The following is a 20,236-nucleotide window of genomic DNA, read 5'->3' on the forward strand; positions in this document are numbered from 1 at the left end:
GATCCGAACGATCCGAATTTTATAGACATCTGTGGGGATATTATAGCTATCATTTGGGACTAAGTTTGTGAAAATCGGCCCAACCATTTCCGGGAAACCGATGTGAGTTGTACCGTTGTACCTTTCATTTGAGACTAAGTTTGTTAAAATCGGTTCCGCCATCTCTGAGAAAAATGAGGCTTTTAGTCACACACACAGACGCACATACATACACATACATACATACACACGCACAGACATTTGCCGAAATCGACGAACTGAATCGAATGGAATGTCACCCGGCCCTCCGGGCCTCCGTTAAAAAATCGGTTTTCAGAGCAATTTCAATACCTTTCTATTGAGAAAGGCAGAAAGGCGCGCAATCGGCAATGTCCCAAAAAGTCGATTTTCATAAAAAAAATTTTCGAGATAACATAAAATCTTGACGTTTCATGCATTTTAAAGATGTTTGGCATCAAAAATACGAATTCGATTTCTGAAATTTCATGCCCCCTTGAAAAAAAAATTTTGAGCTCCGGCTTATATGGGAATTTCATATGTGACCGGACGGTTTAGTCTATATTTCCGCAACCATATAAGCGATACGTGCGAAATTTTATAGACATCTGTGGTTATATTATAGCTATCATTTGGGACTAAGTTTGTGAAAATCGGCCCAACCATTTCCGGGAAACTGATGTGAGTTCATTAATTTTGAAAGATGGCCGCTTTTTCCGGGCACTTCCGGAACCGTCATTGGTGGTCAATGTAGTCAACGAAAGTTTGGTTGGCCGTCGGTGACCTAGAACTACAAATTTAAGTTGTTTGAGAGACGTTTTAGCGAAATTTTTACCTTTTTTGCTTTCATCGCAGTATCGGTTTGAATCGCAATTTGCTATGTGATCGCACGCCACAACTCGTAACTTCAGAACCGGAAGTCGGATCAGTATGAAATTTAATAGCCATGTACGGGGGCGCAACACCTTTTATTTGAGACTAAGTTTGGTTGAATCGGTCTAGCCATCTCAGAGAAACCGATGTGACTGTTATTTTAAATTTGGATACTTCCGCCGTGGCTTCCGGAACCGATGATGGTGGCCAATGTAGCCAAAGAGACTTTGAATGGCTGTTAGTGACCTAATACTACAAATCGAAGTAGTTGTGGTTACATTTTGGAAAAAAATTTCACCTTTATGCATTCATTGCAGAATTTATTAAAATCGACATTTTCTGCGTAATCGTACTCATCACCCTGTAATTCCGGAACCGGAAATCGTATCTATTAGAAATTCAATAGCAGCCTATGGGAACGGTGCACCTTTTATTTGAGACTAAGTTTGTCAAAATCGGTTCCGCCATCTCTGAGAAAAATGAGTGACATTTTTGGTCGTATACACACAGACGCACATACATACACACATACATACACACGCACATAAATTTGCCGAACTCGACGAACTGAATCGTATGGTATATGTCACTCGGCCCTCCGGGCCTGTGTTAAAAAGCCGGTTTTAAGAGCAATTGCAATACCTTTCTATTGAGAAAGGCAAAAACGTATCGCAATAGAAATTTAAAATATGAAAATGGTGTCAAGATAAACTGCTGATTCTACTACCTTACCTGTATTTACAACACGCTCCACCTGTGTTCATCTCCGTCAGTGTCGTCTATAGTCTGGAAACGACGCTGACGCAAACACAAGAAATGTATGAAACGCATACACACATATCGGCTGTACACGAATAACGTTCATTACTTTATTTTTGTATACAGCGAATGTGCGCTACTAAATCATTCAGATGAGTTAAATCATTTCGCTAAATAATCTACGAAAGCGAATGATTATATTTAAAAAAACCTGTTTTAATACACCTAGAGGTGCAATTGTGCCTTTCTCATTTCTCCAAACTATGATATAATAGCTGGTTCGTACAATATAACATTATGGAAATGTCTTTCATTCTTATTACACTTGGTAAGTATATATAAGAGCACGTTTTTGCATTCATCGCGGTATCGGTTTGAATCGGAGTTTTCTATATGATCGCACTCCACAACCCATAACTCCGGAGCCGGAAGTCGGATGGAGATGGAATTTAATATCAGTGTCTGGGGACGCAACACCTTTCATTTGAGACTAAGTTGATCAAATCGGTCTAGCCATTTTCGAGAAACCAATATAACCGTTATTCTGAATTTGGATACTTCAGGATCCGTCGATGGTGGCCAGTGTGGCCAAAGAGACTTTGAATGACTGTTGGGGACCTAGATCTACAAATTCAACAGTTGTGTTTACATTTTGGAAAAAAAATCACCTCTTTACATTCATCGCAGAATTCGTTAGAATCGGGATATGCTGCGTGATCGTACGTATCACCCTGTAATTCAGGAACCAGAACTCGGATCCACACAAAATTCAACAGCAGCTGATGGACATTTAATTTAAAATTAAGTTTGTCAAAATCGGTTCAGAAAATTCCGAGAAACCGATGTGGACAAATCAACAAATTTTGTTTTGTAACCATACTCTTCAACTCGTAATCCGGAACAAGATGTCGGTTGAAAATGAAATTCAATAGCAACCTATGGGAATATTATACCTTTCATTTCAATCTTAGTTTGTAAAAATCGGTTCAGCCATCTCCGAGAAACCGATGGGTACATTTTGTAAACAAATCCGAACATACTCACACATACATACATACATATATACATACATACATACATACATACATACATACATACATACATACATACATACATACATACATACATACATACATACATACATACATACATACATACATACATACATACATACATACATACATACATACATACATACATACATACATACATACATACATACATACATACATACATACATACATACATACATACATACATACATACATACATACATACATACATACATACATACATACATACATACATACATACATACATACATACATACATACATACATACATACATACATACATACATACATACATACATACATACATACATACATACATACATACATACATACATACATACATACATACATACATACATACATGCATACATACATACATACATACATACATACATACATACATACATACATACATACATACATACATACATACATACATACATACATACATACATACATACATACATACATGCATACATACATACATACATACATACATACATACATACATACATACATACATACATACATACATACATACATACATACATACATACATACATACATACATACATACATACATACATACATACATACATACATACATACATACACACATACATACACACAGATATTTTGCGATCTCGGCGAATTGAGTCGAATGTTATATGAGACTCGGCCCTCCGGGCCTCGGTTAGAAAGTCGGTTTTTGGAGCAATTGCATAACCTTTCTATATAAGAAAGGCAAAAGAATAATATTTAATCAGCATGAGTTCAATGTTATCTTCATGTGATTTTAATTTGGAAAGGTTGGTGGAATGGATTTGAACAGTGGAGGATGCGTCAGAAATCCTTCATCTTATTTCGGTATACGGGGTGGATGAAGGAAATGCGGGCGTGAGGGTGGTCCAAGAGGAGGGGAGTGATGAAGGAGGGAGGTTTAAGGGCAAGGCGGGGGGGGGGAGGGGCGGCGACGCAATACTCAACTGCATATTTTGCCTTCCATTTGAGACTTGGTTTGAGAATTTCGGTTCAGTCATCACCGAAGAACCGATGTGACTTTAATTGTGGAATATGCCCGGAATTCCGGACTACCGGAATCGTCGATAGTGGACAATATATTCAAAGAATGTTTGATTGGCAATCAGTGATCTAGATCTGCGATTAGAAGTAATTTGATGACCATTTCAATAGTTTTTGGTCTCTGATGTATTACGATTGTACCGTTTTATATGGGAAATTCCAGTGTATCCTTACTAACACCCCTGTAACTCCGAAAGCAAGAGTCAGAACCGAATGAAATTCAGCAGCAGTGAATGGCATTACTGTATCTTTCATTTGAAATCAAGTTTGTAAAAATCGGTAGAGAATTCGTTGTGGAATGGGTGTGATATTGGCTTAGGAACTTGGCGGGTTCCCCGGGGGCGTCATGAACCGTCATAGGTGGCCAATGTGGTCAAAGCTGCTTTGATTGATCATACATATATACATACATACATACATACATACATACATACATACATACATACATACATACATACATACATACACACAGATATTTTGCGATCTCGGCGAATTGAGTCGAATTTATTATGAGACTCGGCCCTCCGGGCCTCGGTTAGAAAGTCGGTTTTTGGAGCAATTGCATAACCTTCCTATATAAGAAAGGCAAAAGAATAATATTTAATCAGCATGAGTTCAATGTTATCTTCATGTGATTTTAATTTGGAAAGGTTGGTGGAATGGATTTGAACAGTGGAGGATGCGTCAGAAATCCTTCATCTTATTTCGGTATACGGGGTGGATGAAGGAAATGCGGGCGTGAGGGTGGTCCAAGAGGAGGGGAGTGATGAAGGAGGGAGGTTTAAGGGCAAGGCGGGGGGGGGGGGGAGGGGCGGCGACGCAATACTCAACTGCATATTTTGCCTTCCATTTGAGACTTGGTTTGAGAATTTCGGTTCAGTCATCACCGAAGAACCGATGTGACTTTAATTGTGGAATATGCCCGGAATTCCGGACTACCGGAATCGTCGATAGTGGACAATATATTCAAAGAATGTTTGATTGGCAATCAGTGATCTAGATCTGCGATTAGAAGTTATTTGGTGACCATTTCAATAGTTTTTGGTCTCTGATGTATTACGATTGTACCGTTTTATATGGGAAATTCCAGTGTATCCTTACTAACACCCCTGTAACTCCGAAAGCAAGAGTCAGAACCGAATGAAATTCAGCAGCAGTGAATGGCATTACTGTATCTTTCATTTGAAATCAAGTTTGTAAAAATCGGTAGAGAATTCGTTGTGGAATGGGTGTGATATTAGCTTAGGAACTTGGCGGGTTCTCCGGGGGCGTCATGAACCGTCATAGGTGGCCAATGTGGTCAAAGCTGCTTTGATTGATCATTAGTGATCCAGACCCGCAGAGTTATGTAATGTTACATCAATTTTAATATGTTTTACATCATTTGAACATCATGGTGGTACCAGTTTATATGGGAATTTGCTGTGTGACCGCACTCTTCAACCCGTAACTCCGGAACCGGAAGTTGGATCAACTAAAAATTCAATAGCAGCTTATGGGAGCGTTATACCTTTCAGATGAAACTAAGTTTGCGAAAATTGGTTCAGCCATCTCTGAAAAATTGTGAGTTTAAATGACACACACACATACACACACACATACACACACACATACACACACACATACATACACACAACTCCGCTAGCGAATGACGGATCTCAATAGTAGCATGTCTGTAATAACATACGTACATGGAACTATTGAGAACCAGAGCTACAGGTCCAAAGCCCTGGTAAAGGAGGATGGTTGTGATGATCTGGGCCGAGATCACCACGTAAAGCAAGGTAGGGCATAACCCCAATTCCAAGGCGTGAAGCGACCCGTGCCGAGGGATGAGTGATCGAGGGGGTGAAAAAGATGCTCGATCGTTAACGGAGCCTGTGGGGTACCTGGGCAAACCCCACAGTAAGCGTCCCTTACCACGTTAATGCGGAGCTCTGACGTGGCGGACATTTATTCTCGCGCGACTCGTGGGTACTTACATGGAGAACAAAAATAAAAACAACAAACAGTCGGAGGTGCCAAACCCCTTCACTAGAGGTGGTTTGGCGAGGTCTCCCCCCCCCGTGGGGAGAGTAGTGGAGCGATGAGTGCTGCATCTGAAAGCACCAGTGACCCCCCAGCAGCGGTAGGCAATAGCCCTACCAATGCACCGGAGGGGCCACTATCTGCGATGCGCAAAGTAGCGAAGCAACTCGATTCAATAATCGATTTCGCTAGCGCAAAGCAGAATATAGCCAAGGAGTTGAAGTTGAGCCTCCTGGAGCTCCGGAAAGCTGTTCGTGTCGCAAGACATGAACAGCAGGCCTATGCTAAGAGGGTGGAATGTCGGGAGAGGCCCGACAGAGAAACCCAGACAGTGGCCTCCAATAGGGAGGAAAGAGAGAAGGTCGGTTAGAGGTTCACAGACAGTGGCCTTTACCTTCTACGGAGCAGCCACGTCGATCGGAGCGGCGACCGAGTTCCCCTCGAAGGGAAAAGGAAAGGGCAATCGCAAGACGGCATCGAACGCGAAGCGCCCTAGGAAGTCGCCAGGCGAGGGTGCCAAAACCGACACCACTCGGCGTGCAACCGTTAAGGTCAAACGCCGTTTGGGCGAGGTAAGCGAGGGCGAGAGTGACCTCGCTGTGGAGAGCGATGGTACCAGCAACCCGGCACGACCGGGGCAGGGGGGCTCAAACCCCTGGACGCTGGTCACCAAGAAAAAGCCGGCACCGAAACCGGAGGTACCGCGGCCTGCGAAGAAGGCCAAGGACAGAGGCGAAGCCTTGTGGTTAAAAACCGACAAGGACAAATACGCCGATGTCCTAAAATCGATGAAGGCGGCCGAAAGCCTCTCGGCCCTTGGGCAGGATGTGCGTAGCGTAAGACGCACCAACACGGGATAGATGCTTCTGGTGCTGAAGCGAGGCGCACAATCAAGTGCAGTATACAAGGCCTTGGCCCAAGAGGTCCTTGGTGAAGGCGCCCAAATCAGGTCGCTAGGTGCGAAAACAACTCTCCAGTGCAAGCACTTGGACGAGTTCACGACCGCAGAAGACGTCGTCGCAGCCGTTAAGGAGCACTGTGACGTCACAATCGAGCGGGCCTCAGTGCGATTGAGAGATGGACCCTCTGGCACCCAAGTAGCCTACCTCAGGCTACTGAAGGCGGATGCCAAAAAGGTAACCGAGAAAGGGAAGCTGAAGATCGGCTGGTCGGTATGCCCTATTAGTATACCCCAGCCGCCTTCAGTGGATAGGTGCTATCGGTGCCTTGAGTCCGGCCACAAAGCATACGAATGCAAAGGCATAGATAGGAGCAAACTATGTCGTCGCTGCGGCGAGGAGGGACATAAAGAGCGGGGGTGCACTAAGGCACACAAATGCCTTATCTGCACCGCTAAGAAGCAGCCCATAAACATGCTATGGGCGGACCTTCGTGTCCCTTCGGCGAGTTAAATAAGAAGAAGCCGTGAAAGTCACACAGCTAAATCTTAACCATTGTGCAGCAGCCCAACAGCTGCTGTGGCAGTCGGTCTCGGAGTCGAGGACAGATGTCGCCCTCCTCTCAGACCCGTACAACATCCCTGCCGGCAACGGCAATTGGGTGTCGGACGGGTCTGGAATGGTGGCAATCTGTACAACGGGACGGTTCCCGGTTCAAGAGGTAATACACCCCTCCGCCGAGGGTGTGGCGATTGCCAAGATCAATGGTGTGTTCTATTGCAGCTGCTACGCCCCACCAAGGTGGCCAATAGAACAGTTCTACCAGATGATCGACAGGCTCTCGTCGGACCTAGTGGGCCGGAAACCGGTAGTAATAGCGGGAGACTTTAACGCTTGGGCAGTGGAGTGGGGCAGCCGCTGTACAAATAGCAGGGGTCAAGCGTTAATGGAAGCGCTTGCGAAACTCGATACTGTGCTAGCTAATAATGGCTCCGCTAGTACATTCCATAGAAACGGAGTGGAGGCGTGGATTGATGTGACCTTTGCCAGCTCGAGTCTGGCTCCAGGCATGGAATGGAGGGTAGACGAAGGCTACACCCATAGCGATCATTTAGCAATCCGCTTTAAGATCAACTATGGTGTGCAGCATCCGAGGGCGGGAGATCCCTGTCAGGTACGCGGGTGGAAGTCCAATCACTTCGACAGCGAAGCTTTCACCGCGGCCCTGGGACTGGAGGCCAACACCGACAGTCTAAGCGGGGATGCGCTGGTAGCTGTTCTATCACGCGCGTGCGACGCCACTATGCCGAGAAAAACACTGCCAAGAAACGGTAGATGCCCGGTATACTGGTGGAGTGCCGAGATTGCAGCTCTACGGTCAGTCTGCCTCAGAACTAGACGTAGGATGCAAAGAGCACGCACCGAGGATGCAAGAGAGAACCTCCGTGAAGTGTTTCGAGCTGCGAAATTGGCCCTTAACAAGGCTATTAAAAGCAGCAAGAGAGCGTGTTTCGACAACCTGTGTGAGAGTGCCAACGCGAATCCGTGGGGTGACGCCTACCGGATTGTGATGGCCAAGACCAAAGGGGGCTCCTCACCCCCAGAACGGTCTCCGGACCGGTTGGCAACGATTATCGAAGTACTCTTCCCGTCTCGAGCCACAAGCCCCTGGCCACCTGCACTACGAGACAGTGCGGGCACGGTCGAAATGGTGGCTCCAGTGACGAATGAAGAACTACTCGCAGTGGCTAAATCCCTAGCAATGAACAAAGCTCCAGGGCCGGATGGAGTTCCAAACAACGCTCTCAAGGCAGCGATCATAGCAAACCCGAACATGTTCAGGCTAGCTATGCAGAGATGCCTTGACGAGTGCCGTTTCCCCGATAGATGGAAAAGGCAGAAATTGGTGCTGCTGCCGAAGCCCGGGAAGCCGCCAGGCGACCCATCGGCGTACAGACCAATCTGTCTGATAGACACGACTGGCAAACTGCTTGAGAGGATCATCCTCAACAGGCTCACCCCGTACGCGGAAGGTACGGACGGTCTGTCAAGCAACCAGTTTGGCTTTCGGAAGGGTAAGTCCACAGTGGACGCTCTCAACTCAGTGATAAATACTGCCGAGATAGCGATCCAACGAAAAAGGCGAGGTATTCGATACTGTGCGTTAGTGACACTTGACGTGAAGAACGCATTCAACAGCGCAAGCTGGGATGCCATCGCGCTCTCGTTACACCGGCTTAGCCTACCGGTGGGTCTGTACCGGATCCTGGAAAGTTACTTCCAGAACCGCGTACTGCTATACGAGACCGATGCCGGTCAGAAAAGGGTTCCGATTACCGCCGGAGTCCCGCAGGGCTCGATCCTAGGCCCGGTGCTATGGAACCTCATGTATGACAGGGTTCTGAGACTGAAGTTCCCTCCTGGGGTCAAGATCGTCGGCTTTGCCGACGACGTAACCTTGGAGGTCTACGGGGAGTCAATTCCTGAGGTAGAACTAACCGCAGAACACGCGATTAGCACGGTGGAGGAATGGATGAGCGCGAGAGGCCTGGAGCTCGCTCATCATAAGACGGAGGTAGTTATCGTCAACAACCGCAAGTCGGCACAACATGCAGTTATCCATGTGGGAGAAGTCGCGATCACTTCACAGCGAAGTCTGAAGTCTCTCGGAGTCATTATAGACGACAAGCTGACCTTCGGCAGCCATGTCGACTATACGTGCAAGAGAGCGTCGACTGCTGTTGCGGCTCTATCGAGAATGATGTCCAACAGCTCAAAGGTGTGCGCCAGTAGACGTAGGTTACTGGCAGGCGTTGCCGTATCTATCCTCAGGTACGGCGGCCCGTCATGGTCAAGAGCACTGAGGATAACCAGTTACCTACAGAAACTGGAGAGCACCTACCGCGTGATGTGCCTCAGAGTGATATCTGCCTACCACACGGTATCACACGATGCATCCTGCGTGATAGCGAGCATGATGCCAGTCGGGCTGGTCATTCGGGAAGATGAGGAGTGTTTTGAGCTACGTGGAAATAGGGGAGCCCGCGAGCGCACCAGGGTGACCTCGGTCGCCAGATGGCAGCGTGAGTGGGACAACTCCTCGAAAGGTAGGTAGACCCACCGGCTGATACCTAGCATATCGAGCTGGGTGGGAAGACCCCATGGGGAAGTCCACTTCCACCTGACACAATTCCTGTCAGGCCATGGCTGTTTCCGTCAGTACCTCCACAGGTTCGGGCACGCGGAGGTCCCAGTCTGCCCGGACTGCCCAGGTGTAGATGAAACTGCCGAACACATACTGTTCGTATGTCATCGGTTCGACGTCGAAAGAAGAGCAATGCTTGACGTCTGTGGCTGGGACACAACCCCTGATACCCTTATTCAGCGGATGTGTCAATCGGTGGAGAAGTGGAACGCAGTCTCGGCTGCTACTATCCAGATTGCCAGTAGGCTACAGGTAATCTGGCGAACCGAGCAACAGACGACGGGCACGGCTAACTAGTGATTGGTTAGCTGGAGCAAAAAAGGCCAAGCGCAAAAAAGAGAGTGAATGGTCTGTTCATGCCGAGGCAGGTTTGGCGCAGCGAATGGCAACCGCGTAAGGGGTAAACCCAGCCACCCCGAAGCAAGACAGAAGAGTGAGTGTATAGGCGTATAAGTGGACTGCCTCATGCCAAGACGGGAGGGTCGTAGCGTAGTATGTTGGAACTTAGCTATCGATGCCTCATGGCGTTGCAGAGGAGTGAAAGGGTGAGCATCAAAGTCAGTCTCACACGGCATGTTAAGGGTGAGCATAAAAGTCAGCCTCACAGGTATGGTAGAGGCTAGCACAAAAGTCAGCCTAACAAGGAATGAAAAAGGTGAGCACACAAGTCAGCCTCGCATGGTATGTCAGAAGTGGGGCCTAAGAAAAATGTCCCACATGGGATGCCAGGGGGAGTGACAAAGGTACAATAGAGTGGCACGATTGAGAATGAATCAGGTGATAGGGTGAGCACCCAAGTCAGCCTCACATGGTATGGGTGGGGCGAGCACAAAAGTAAGCCTAGCAAGGAATGAGTAAGGTGAGCACACAAGTCAGCCTCGCATGGAACGTAAAAGGTGAGCACAAAAGTCAGCCTCATGTGGGAGTGTTTGAGAGTGAATCAAAGTGCGATTGAGAGAACACCCAAGTAAGCCTCATACAGGACGTATGAACGCGTGAGTCAGAGTGAATGAGTACATTTAGTACAGCCATCCCCCCAGAAGTAATACCGAGAGGTAGTTCCTGGGAGGAATGATGGCGAAGCCCAATGGAGTTTAGTCGGTATTAATGGCTGGTCACCATTTGAGTCCGACACGCCCCCAGTGCACCCCGTGTGGTAGATTGGACCCTACCAATAGCACGTGTACTGGGCTAGGACATAAAGGTCTTCTCCATTGTAAAAAAAACACATACATACACACACAGACATTTGCCGATCTCGCCGAACTGAATCAAATGGTGTATGACTCTCGGCCCTCCGGGCCTCGGTTAAAAAGTCTATTTGTACAGTGATTGCATAGCCTTTCTTTATATGAGAAAGGCAAAACTATTTTATGTTTGAAAAAAGTAAAAACAACCAAGTCCTTTTCAGCCGCCAGAAAATTTGTCTAAGTGTTGAAATCGCCTTTAAATCGCATTCGCAAATTGCATTTGTTCCTAGGGGCAATTAGCACAGGCGAGTTGAGTCAAACATCGAACTGTATAAATCGCCTGACCATGTTCGTCCGCATTTTTTTTTACCGGTATCCAGGGCATCCACGCAAAAGTAAAAAAAACATTCTCTCGATATAGTTATAAGAAAACATGGCATAGCAAAGTGAAGTCGTCTAATATGACTAACGTATATTATGCGAATCGTCCATTATGCCTAGCGTACTTATGCCTAACGTATTTCTGCCTAACGTCGCGCACCCAATTAAACTGTTTATGTTTCGAGCGGTGTCCTGATGACCCAGTCAAAAAGGGCAAGTTGCTGGCTAACGGGGGGCTATTTTCCAACTCGGATGCGCTAATTGCCCTTCAATTTGCCAGCAAATTACTGGCAATTAGGGGGCTATTTCAAATGCAACATTTGGGCGATTTGCCGCCGTCATTTTTTTGCCGCCCAACCCGCCCTTTAATCGCCCCCAAATCGCCCACGGAACGCGCCATTTAATCGCCCTTAATTGCCTAATATGAAAATTAAAAATAATGCTTTTTTTGGATTCATTATCTACTCACATATACTTACCAGTATACTAGGTAATCAACACCAAATTATAGGAAGAATCAATGGTGAAATTGGTATTGCACTTCAGAACTTATCACAATCTGACGTTCTTTAATACTTTAGGTCAGAGATCTTGTTCTACTATACATACACACGAGTCCACAATTTCCCACATTCGTTGGCTAAATGAAGTGCACTAAACAAACAAAGTACAAGTGAAAACACACCAATTGTTCAAAAAACAATTTAAAGTTTGGTTTAAAACATGTGTTCGATTCGAGTGTGTATCTTCGTCGCGAGCGGTTGACTCTCGTAGAGCTCCCTTCGAGTCAGCTAATTTTCATCATTTTCGGCACAGTTTACTGCCTCCCGGTTGTCAAAAGTGTGGATAATGGTGCAAGTTAACCATTATACAAAGTGAAGTGGCTTATAAAAGCACTTTTCGGCATATTTTCGACTGACGCGAGTGGTGACAGTTTGTGAAAATCGAATTCCAGCAAATGAAAAAAAAATCTTCCTCGCATTACGGGCCGTCGATTCCCGATGCAAGGACAATAAAAGTGCACAGAAAACATCTAGAAACACAGTGTACATTCTAAAAATAGTAAAAAATGGTTTTTCAGAGAAAAAATTCGATCCGAAAAGTGAAAATATACTGCAATAAGAAAAATTTACATATTCAAATAATTGGCATTTCACCGGCGACTAGCGACTACTAGGTGTCGCCCCAAATTTCTTCACCTGAAAAATAGGTGGCAAACCAGCCGGTCGGTGCTCAGCTATTTTCGTCCGCGTCCCTTGTCACCTATTTTTTATTGGATGTTTCATCGGCGATAGTACTCTTTGAAAATGAGCCGCCTTGGATATTTAACTGTTTTTTGCGATCTTATTTTATTGCTAATGAGTAGAGGTTTTGATTCTTTTATATTCGGCATTGCAGATATTTTGTCGAATGTAAATTTTGGGTGCACGTTGATGTGATGGCACTGTAAGGGAATACGTATCCGCCGGTCGGCCAACTTTTCTTTGGGTTGAGCAAACTAATTTCTTTGTTTATTTAGGGTTTGTTTCACCAACGGGGGAACTGATCCACAGAGCATTCAATGTGCATAGGGAAAACACATGGCCTTATTTGTGTGGAATGATCACTTCAATCATATATGAGGTTTGAGAATTGACAAGTCGCGAGAGGGATCGGGGACCGCTTGGCAGTTACCTTCAGTTATGTCAGCACGAAGAATAAGTGTTTTGCTGTTATGTTCATTGGTTAGCTTTCAATTCTATCTCATGCCTCCACGCGAGTCTAGGTCTATTGATGACATTTGGTCCTTAGACCGGCGACGACTGGGTGCTTTCGGCCTTCTGCCGATAGTGGCAGAATGAGAGGGTGCGAACGGATCTAGCCGAGAAGACAATACCGTAAAAATGAATAGTTGTTCGGATGTCGGCTCCAATGGGACTTTGATTTGACTGGTAGCGATGATCGCGGGTCAATACGTACCGAAAATTCGCCGCGTCTGTTTTAATGAATCTAATTTCAAGTTCCGTTATTGGCCCGTGCATCAGGTTAACGATCCTCTGTATTTCCGTTCAATGTTCGATATAATCGTTCGTATACGTGTATTTCAAAAACAATCCGATATGGAAAAGAGGGAATGCTTTCGTTGATTTTCAACATCTCGAGCTATCATAACTCTATGTCTGTATAACGTGTTATCACTCGGTAGTTTGCAACCCAAAAATATATCATAGAGAAGGAATAGCAAAACTAGTCTATAAAATGCCGCAATAAATAGTGATACGGCCCATTACGCAGATAAGATTAGCTTTTCTAAGCAATACTCCCACGACCGGCTGTGTGGAGTTGGAATTGCTTTTGTTTAGGAAACATGGGATACTCTCGGTAGCCAGCTACCCAGAGTTTTAAAAGAACCAAAAGCTAAACAACATATTCTTTTTCGAGCGATCGTGTTCTCGAAAACTAACTAAACTACTACCTAATAAACTATGCTATGGTCGCATCGCTTGCTTGGAGCGAATCCTAGACTCTATTTTCTTCCAAACCATCAACTCCGCGACACCTATGGAAGAGTCTGATGAATCGAAAAAAATCGTCGCGTGATTGAGTATTATTTAAAAATATAAGCAGTGCTCCTTATAGCCGGCTATCCGGAGTTCAAGTTGATTATTTTGCCAATCTTATCAATACAACAAATGATAAATTTCCCAAATTCTCGGCAGCCGGCTGCCCAGAGCAATTATTACATGATAACGCTATTGGCACACTTACTAACAACTCTTCCCTTCCCGTGATACATGTGGAGATGCAGAGGATTCCTCGGTCTTCAATAGCAACATGTATCGGACTAACATTCCTTCCTTTCCCAGAAGATCTGCATTCGGACGTGGCCGGCGTCGGTATTGATCTGCATGCAGGGATCAATATAGATTGTACAATGTGGCTCATCATGTTATTCCCAAGCATGTTGTTTCAATGAACATTTTGCAACCTAATTTGGTTCTGGTCAATAACGGAGTAGCAGCTACGGGCGATCTCTTATGCTTGTGCTTTATGCTTATGCTTAAACCAAACATGAACCGCCATGTTTGAAAAACGGGAAAAACAACCAAGTCCATTTTTATACGTTTTTATGCTTAGATTTTCTATAGGAAACTTTATTTCGCAAGAGTTGTCTACTAAGCTTAATGATGGGAGGGAGCTCCATTAAATTTTTGTCAAGCCTGGTTTTTCGACGTTGTTTGGTATAAATAATGTGACGGATACACAAATAATATATCTACGTATTATCTTTATTTTTAGCCTCCCCGTCCTGAATATATGCTTTCCAAGATACCGGCAACAGTAGCTACAGACACGGATTGTATTTCAGGTAATTTCTTGAAATAATTGATAGAACATTATTATTAATTTCTATATTTTACCAGGATATGTAACACATAAACAGCTCTCAGATTATGGTCACAAGATGCAATAAAAGTGAAAGTGTGTAAATAGTGTTGTGCATAACAAATCCTTCATTTACTAGAGAAACCCCAGTAAAACCGACTGATTTTAAAATCAGGTATCTGAACAGCGCATGTCTCATATTGTTAAAGCATTGTGCACATATGCTAGTTTTATTCAGAATTTTTGTATTTTGGTTTACTACTCCAATATCAAATTAATTAAATAATCCAGCTAATTTTGAGAATATATACTATTTTAATCATTTTATATTTCAGAATTTTATTGTATTATTGTACTGATTCTCCCGAAAAAATAAATGGAACACATTTTTGTGCATAAATGGAAACATGCGTAACATGGGTATTTGATCTAGATAAGTTTCATAGTGGTGCCTCTCCCGATCAGAAATTCACATCAAAATTATATCAAAATAAGATATTATATCACGGCAAAATATATATCTCTGTTTGATATAAAATATAACTCGATAGTTGTTAAAATATCAAGTTTTTATACCAAGAAAATGTATCGGTTATATCTTATTATATCTCAGTCTTTTTCAGTATAATGTATTTTGGTTGTATCTTGGTTTGATAAAATATTTATATCACACAAACGGATATTTAAGATATTTTATATCTAATTAAGCGCAGTAAATATATCTGAAAATATCAGAATTTTATCACAAAAATCAATTTTTTTATTATTTTTAATTAATAAATCAAATATTTTCTTGTGAAAGATAATTCATTATTCTCTTTAGTACAAGTGCCTCTCAAAAAATGTGCATTTAATTTCCCTGTGTTACTAATTTTATAATTTTTATTACCGACGCAGCTACTTGTTAGAACTCGCAGTTAGTTCAGTATATAATTTTGAAATTTGTTCATTTATTTTTTCAAAGGCGTTCACTGTTTTTCACTTCACATCCTTCACAGTTTTAAGGGACCATGCATAAATGATGTAGCATTTTTTGAGTGATTTTTAACATCCCCCTCCCCCATCGTAGCATTTTGTCACAAACCTCTAAATACCCACCTGGTAATTACGTAGCTTGACGGTAACTCCCCCCCCCCCCCCTGGACCGCGTGAAAATAAAAAAAACGATGTTAGATGAAACGGGTAAGATTGTCGTGATATCAGGTCAACCCCTATTCCCCTTTAAAAAAAACTATGTAGCATGACATGACCCCCTGTCGTCACACAACATCACAAAATAAAAAAACTCCCCCTCCCCTATGTAATGCTACGTCATTTATGGATGATCCCTTAAAATGCATTTTCCTATTCTTTCGTATGTTCTTCTCTCTTTGACTCTTCTTTAGTAGTTTACCTGCACTTGTTACTGGTTTTGCTTCCATTCCTGCTCTTTCAGCTTGTCATATGCCGAAACCTATCTAATCAAATCTTTAAAGCTACTTGCTGCTTCGTGGCACTACATCGGAACATTTTCTCTGTTGTGATCTGTAATCATCGAGTAGCTTTACAAAGCGTACATTATCTTATGTATTTACATTCCAACATATGACAAGACAAGACCACTAGTAATGCGATTTGGAGCCAGTTCTTGGGAGGATCCATCTCTGGTGATATCGTTATAGCTTTGCCAAACTGTCTTGGAAAGATAATATTTTGTTGTATATACTATGTTGAAAAGATACGATATGGTTGATATAAATATGATATATTATTTGATATAATTATTGACAAATCAAAACATGATATAATTTTAATTTAGTCTTAATTCGTTCCAAACGACATATAGCAAAATTATATTCTTATATGATATAAATATCAAATCAAGAAATAATTTTGATATTTTCTTGATATGATTTTCTGATCGGGCTGCGCTCTCATAACACGTTACCCGTCAGTGATGACATCAAACATAAAACTAAATGTAATACAAGAGTGGTACTCTTGCAAACGAACAGTTTATTACTCTATAAAACATTCCGAAAACCCATTACAGTTCGTCCGCCGTTGGAGTTCACATCGAGAGTTTTCACGAAGTCTACACACCAAATTTTTCTCGCCGAATGCCAGCAAAATTTTGCAAAATTTTAATCAACTGAAGGTTTCAGCAATGTAAAATACCGATAGCTCAGCAATTCGAATTATGTCAATTTGACAGATTCATTTTGCTGAAAATCAGCAATTGAAAGTGTCAAATAGACAGTGCAATTGCCTTATTCTCAGTACTCCGTCCTGGATGACTGCAAATCCGGTAATTGCGCTGTCGATTTGACAATTTGAATTCCTGAATTTTCAGCAAAGCGAATATGCCAAACTGATTCAATAAAAATTACCGATATTTCGGCATCTTGGATTGCTGACACTTTCAGCTGATGAAAATTCAGCAAAATTTTGCTGAAATCGACAACCTAATTTTGGTGTGTAGCAAGTTAGTGACGAGGTAAATAGCGGTTTGCTACTACTTTGGGTACAGGGCGGCTGAGCTTCTATCACGTTAACAAACTAACAAAATAATCTAAACTATTAACTAACTACTTTTGCAGTTTTATTCCATGTCAAATATCTTCTCACTATGGTCAACTATTTCATGTTTTTGATTTCACTAATACTTATCATAGACAGTAATTGATATTACAATGAATAAATCGCGCTCCAAAATAATTACTCTACATTCTATTCACACATTCGTCTGCTATAGTAGTAACACGGTTTTCCGTTATTGTTTTTTTGCTATTCGGTTCAGTATTAGTAAAAGTACCCCTCTTACTACGAACATAGTAGAATGTGAAGTTCTAACTATTTACAAGAATATTGGCATGTAATTACGATATAAGAAAAGAGAAAATCTCACGAGTACATGTTGCACAATATTTCGCATTTTATTTGGACGATCGCCGAAACAAATTAATGACGACAGAAACGACGAAAAATTCGCCGCGAACGTTGTCGATTTATTAAAATGTAAGCAATGCTCCTCATGGTCGGCTATCCGGAATTCAAGTTGGTCATTTGGCCATTCAGATTAACCCTCTAGTTCCCACCACCGCCTATAGTCGGTCTCTATAAAAATCTAAATAAAACTACTAAAACATGACCGTATGTTGTCATCTGCACTACCACTTCTTCCCAACGTTCATACATTCCATACACACACATTGTTTGAATATTCGTAGCTTTATGTCAAAGGCAATTGAATCTCAAAGTTGAAAATTCGAGGAAAACGTGGAAAAAACTTTTTTCATTAAACAAATTTTAACTATTTTTGGAAATGTCAATAACTAAAAAAATATTTTTGAGTAGCCTGTTACTAGCATTTCACTGTAGATGTGAACTGGTTTAGTGGAATAATTCGGAAGTTTAGCTTTTTTTCTAAAATTCATTGCCCGCCTAAAGGCGGCACCCGGGCGATTTTTTTTCAGTCTTTATTTATTTTATTTATTATTACTTCGTCTTTGGTGAATTCTGCCATACAGACTGTTACTTAAATTAATTCAACATATCCAATAACACAATATAACAAAACGAGTAGTCGAACAACATGCAAACGTAACAATACAATATTTCAAACTAAATGTTATTCTAAATTCAGCGCTGCGGGGGCTCCCAAATGTCAAATTTCTCGTAAAATTGTCGGAAACAGTGTCCTAACGGGCATGTTGATGGAGATAGTGCTGTTTTACTTAGCCTGCATCTTGCGAACGCCGCCCATGATCGTCGTTCACGGGGTACACATCCACCAGATATTCTTGTACCTGTTGCAGCAGGTGACCTCTGCAGTAGTCAGCACAGCACATTCAGAATGATAATTATCCTGACAAAATGCATCACAAGAAATGATTACCTCTCCGGGCGTGATAGGCAAGGCACATTCACAGCAAAACATCTTCAATCAGCGCTACTTTCTCTGTTCAGTACTGCTAGATGAAGAGTAACGTTCTATTGTATTCGACTGTATAGAAGCGGTAGTGTCGAATAGTAGCAAAAACCAGTTTTAATCCACTTAGAGGTGCAATTGTGCCTTTCTCATTTCTCCAAACTATGATTTAATAGCTGGTTCGTACAATATAACATTATGGAAATGTATTTCATTCTTATTACATTAAGCACTTTTTTGTATTCATCGCGGTATCGGTTTGAATCGGAGTTTTCTATGTGATCGCACTCCACAACCCGTAACTCCGGAGCCGGAAGTCGGATGGAGATGGAATTTAATATCAGTTTCCGGGGACGCAACACCTTTCATTTGAGACTAAGTTGATCAAATCGGTCTAGCCATTTTCGAGAAACCAATATAACCGTTATTCTGAAGTTGGATACTTCAGGATCCGTCGATGGTAGCCAGTGTGGCCAAAGAGACTTTGAATGACTGTTGGGGACCTAGATCTACAAATTCAACAGTTGTGTTTACATTTTGGAAAAAATTTCACCTTTTTACATTCATCGCAGAATTCGTTAGAATCGGGAATTGCTGTGTGATCGTACGTATCAACCTGTAATTCAGAAACCAGAACTCGGATCCACACAAAACTCAACAGCATCTGATGGACCTTTCATTTAAAATTAAGTTAGTCAAAATCGGTTCAGAAAATTCCGAGAAACCGATGTGGACAAATCAACAAATTTTGTTTTGTAACCATACTCTTCAACTCGTAATCCGGAACAAGATGTCGGTTGAAAATGAAATTCAATAGCAACCTATGGGAATATTATACCTTTCATTTCAATCTTAGTTTGTAAAAATCGGTTCAGCCATCTCCGAGAAACCGATGGGTACATTTTGTAAACAAATCCGAACATACTCACACATACATACATACATATATACATACATACATACATACATACATACATACATACATACATACATACATACATACATACATACATACATACATACATACATACATACATACATACATACATACATACATACATACATACATACATACATACATACATACATACATACATACATACATACATACATACATATATACATACATACATACATACATACATACATACATACATACATACATACATACATACATACATACATACATACATACATACATACATACATACATACATACATACATACATACATACATACATACATACATACATACATACATACATACATACATACATACATACATACATACATACATACATACATACATACATACATACATACATACATACATACATACATACATACATACATACATACATACATACATACATACATACATACATACATACATACATACATACATACATACATACATACATACATACATACATACATACATACATACATACATACATACATACATACATACA

At 42.1% G+C, this 20,236-nt stretch overlaps 1 protein-coding gene across 4 annotated transcripts in view; it reads left to right on the top strand.

Annotated features, from left to right (window-relative positions):
- Positions 1-14,962, top strand: part of LOC131688993 (cytokine receptor-like) — an 860,358-nt gene extending 845,396 nt beyond the window's left edge. For all 4 annotated transcript variants that reach the window (XM_058973707.1, XM_058973708.1, XM_058973706.1 and 1 more), the window contains 2 exons: positions 14,768-14,837; positions 14,893-14,962. In XM_058973707.1, the coding sequence (XP_058829690.1) occupies positions 14,768-14,837; positions 14,893-14,942 (120 nt within the window). In that variant the 3' untranslated portion in view covers positions 14,943-14,962. The remainder of the gene's footprint in view (positions 1-14,767; positions 14,838-14,892) is intronic.
- Positions 14,963-20,236: the final 5,274 nt, after the last annotated feature.

Source organism: Topomyia yanbarensis, chromosome 3, assembly GCF_030247195.1.
Source record: "Topomyia yanbarensis strain Yona2022 chromosome 3, ASM3024719v1, whole genome shotgun sequence".
In the NCBI taxonomy this organism is placed as follows: domain Eukaryota; kingdom Metazoa; phylum Arthropoda; class Insecta; order Diptera; family Culicidae; genus Topomyia; species Topomyia yanbarensis.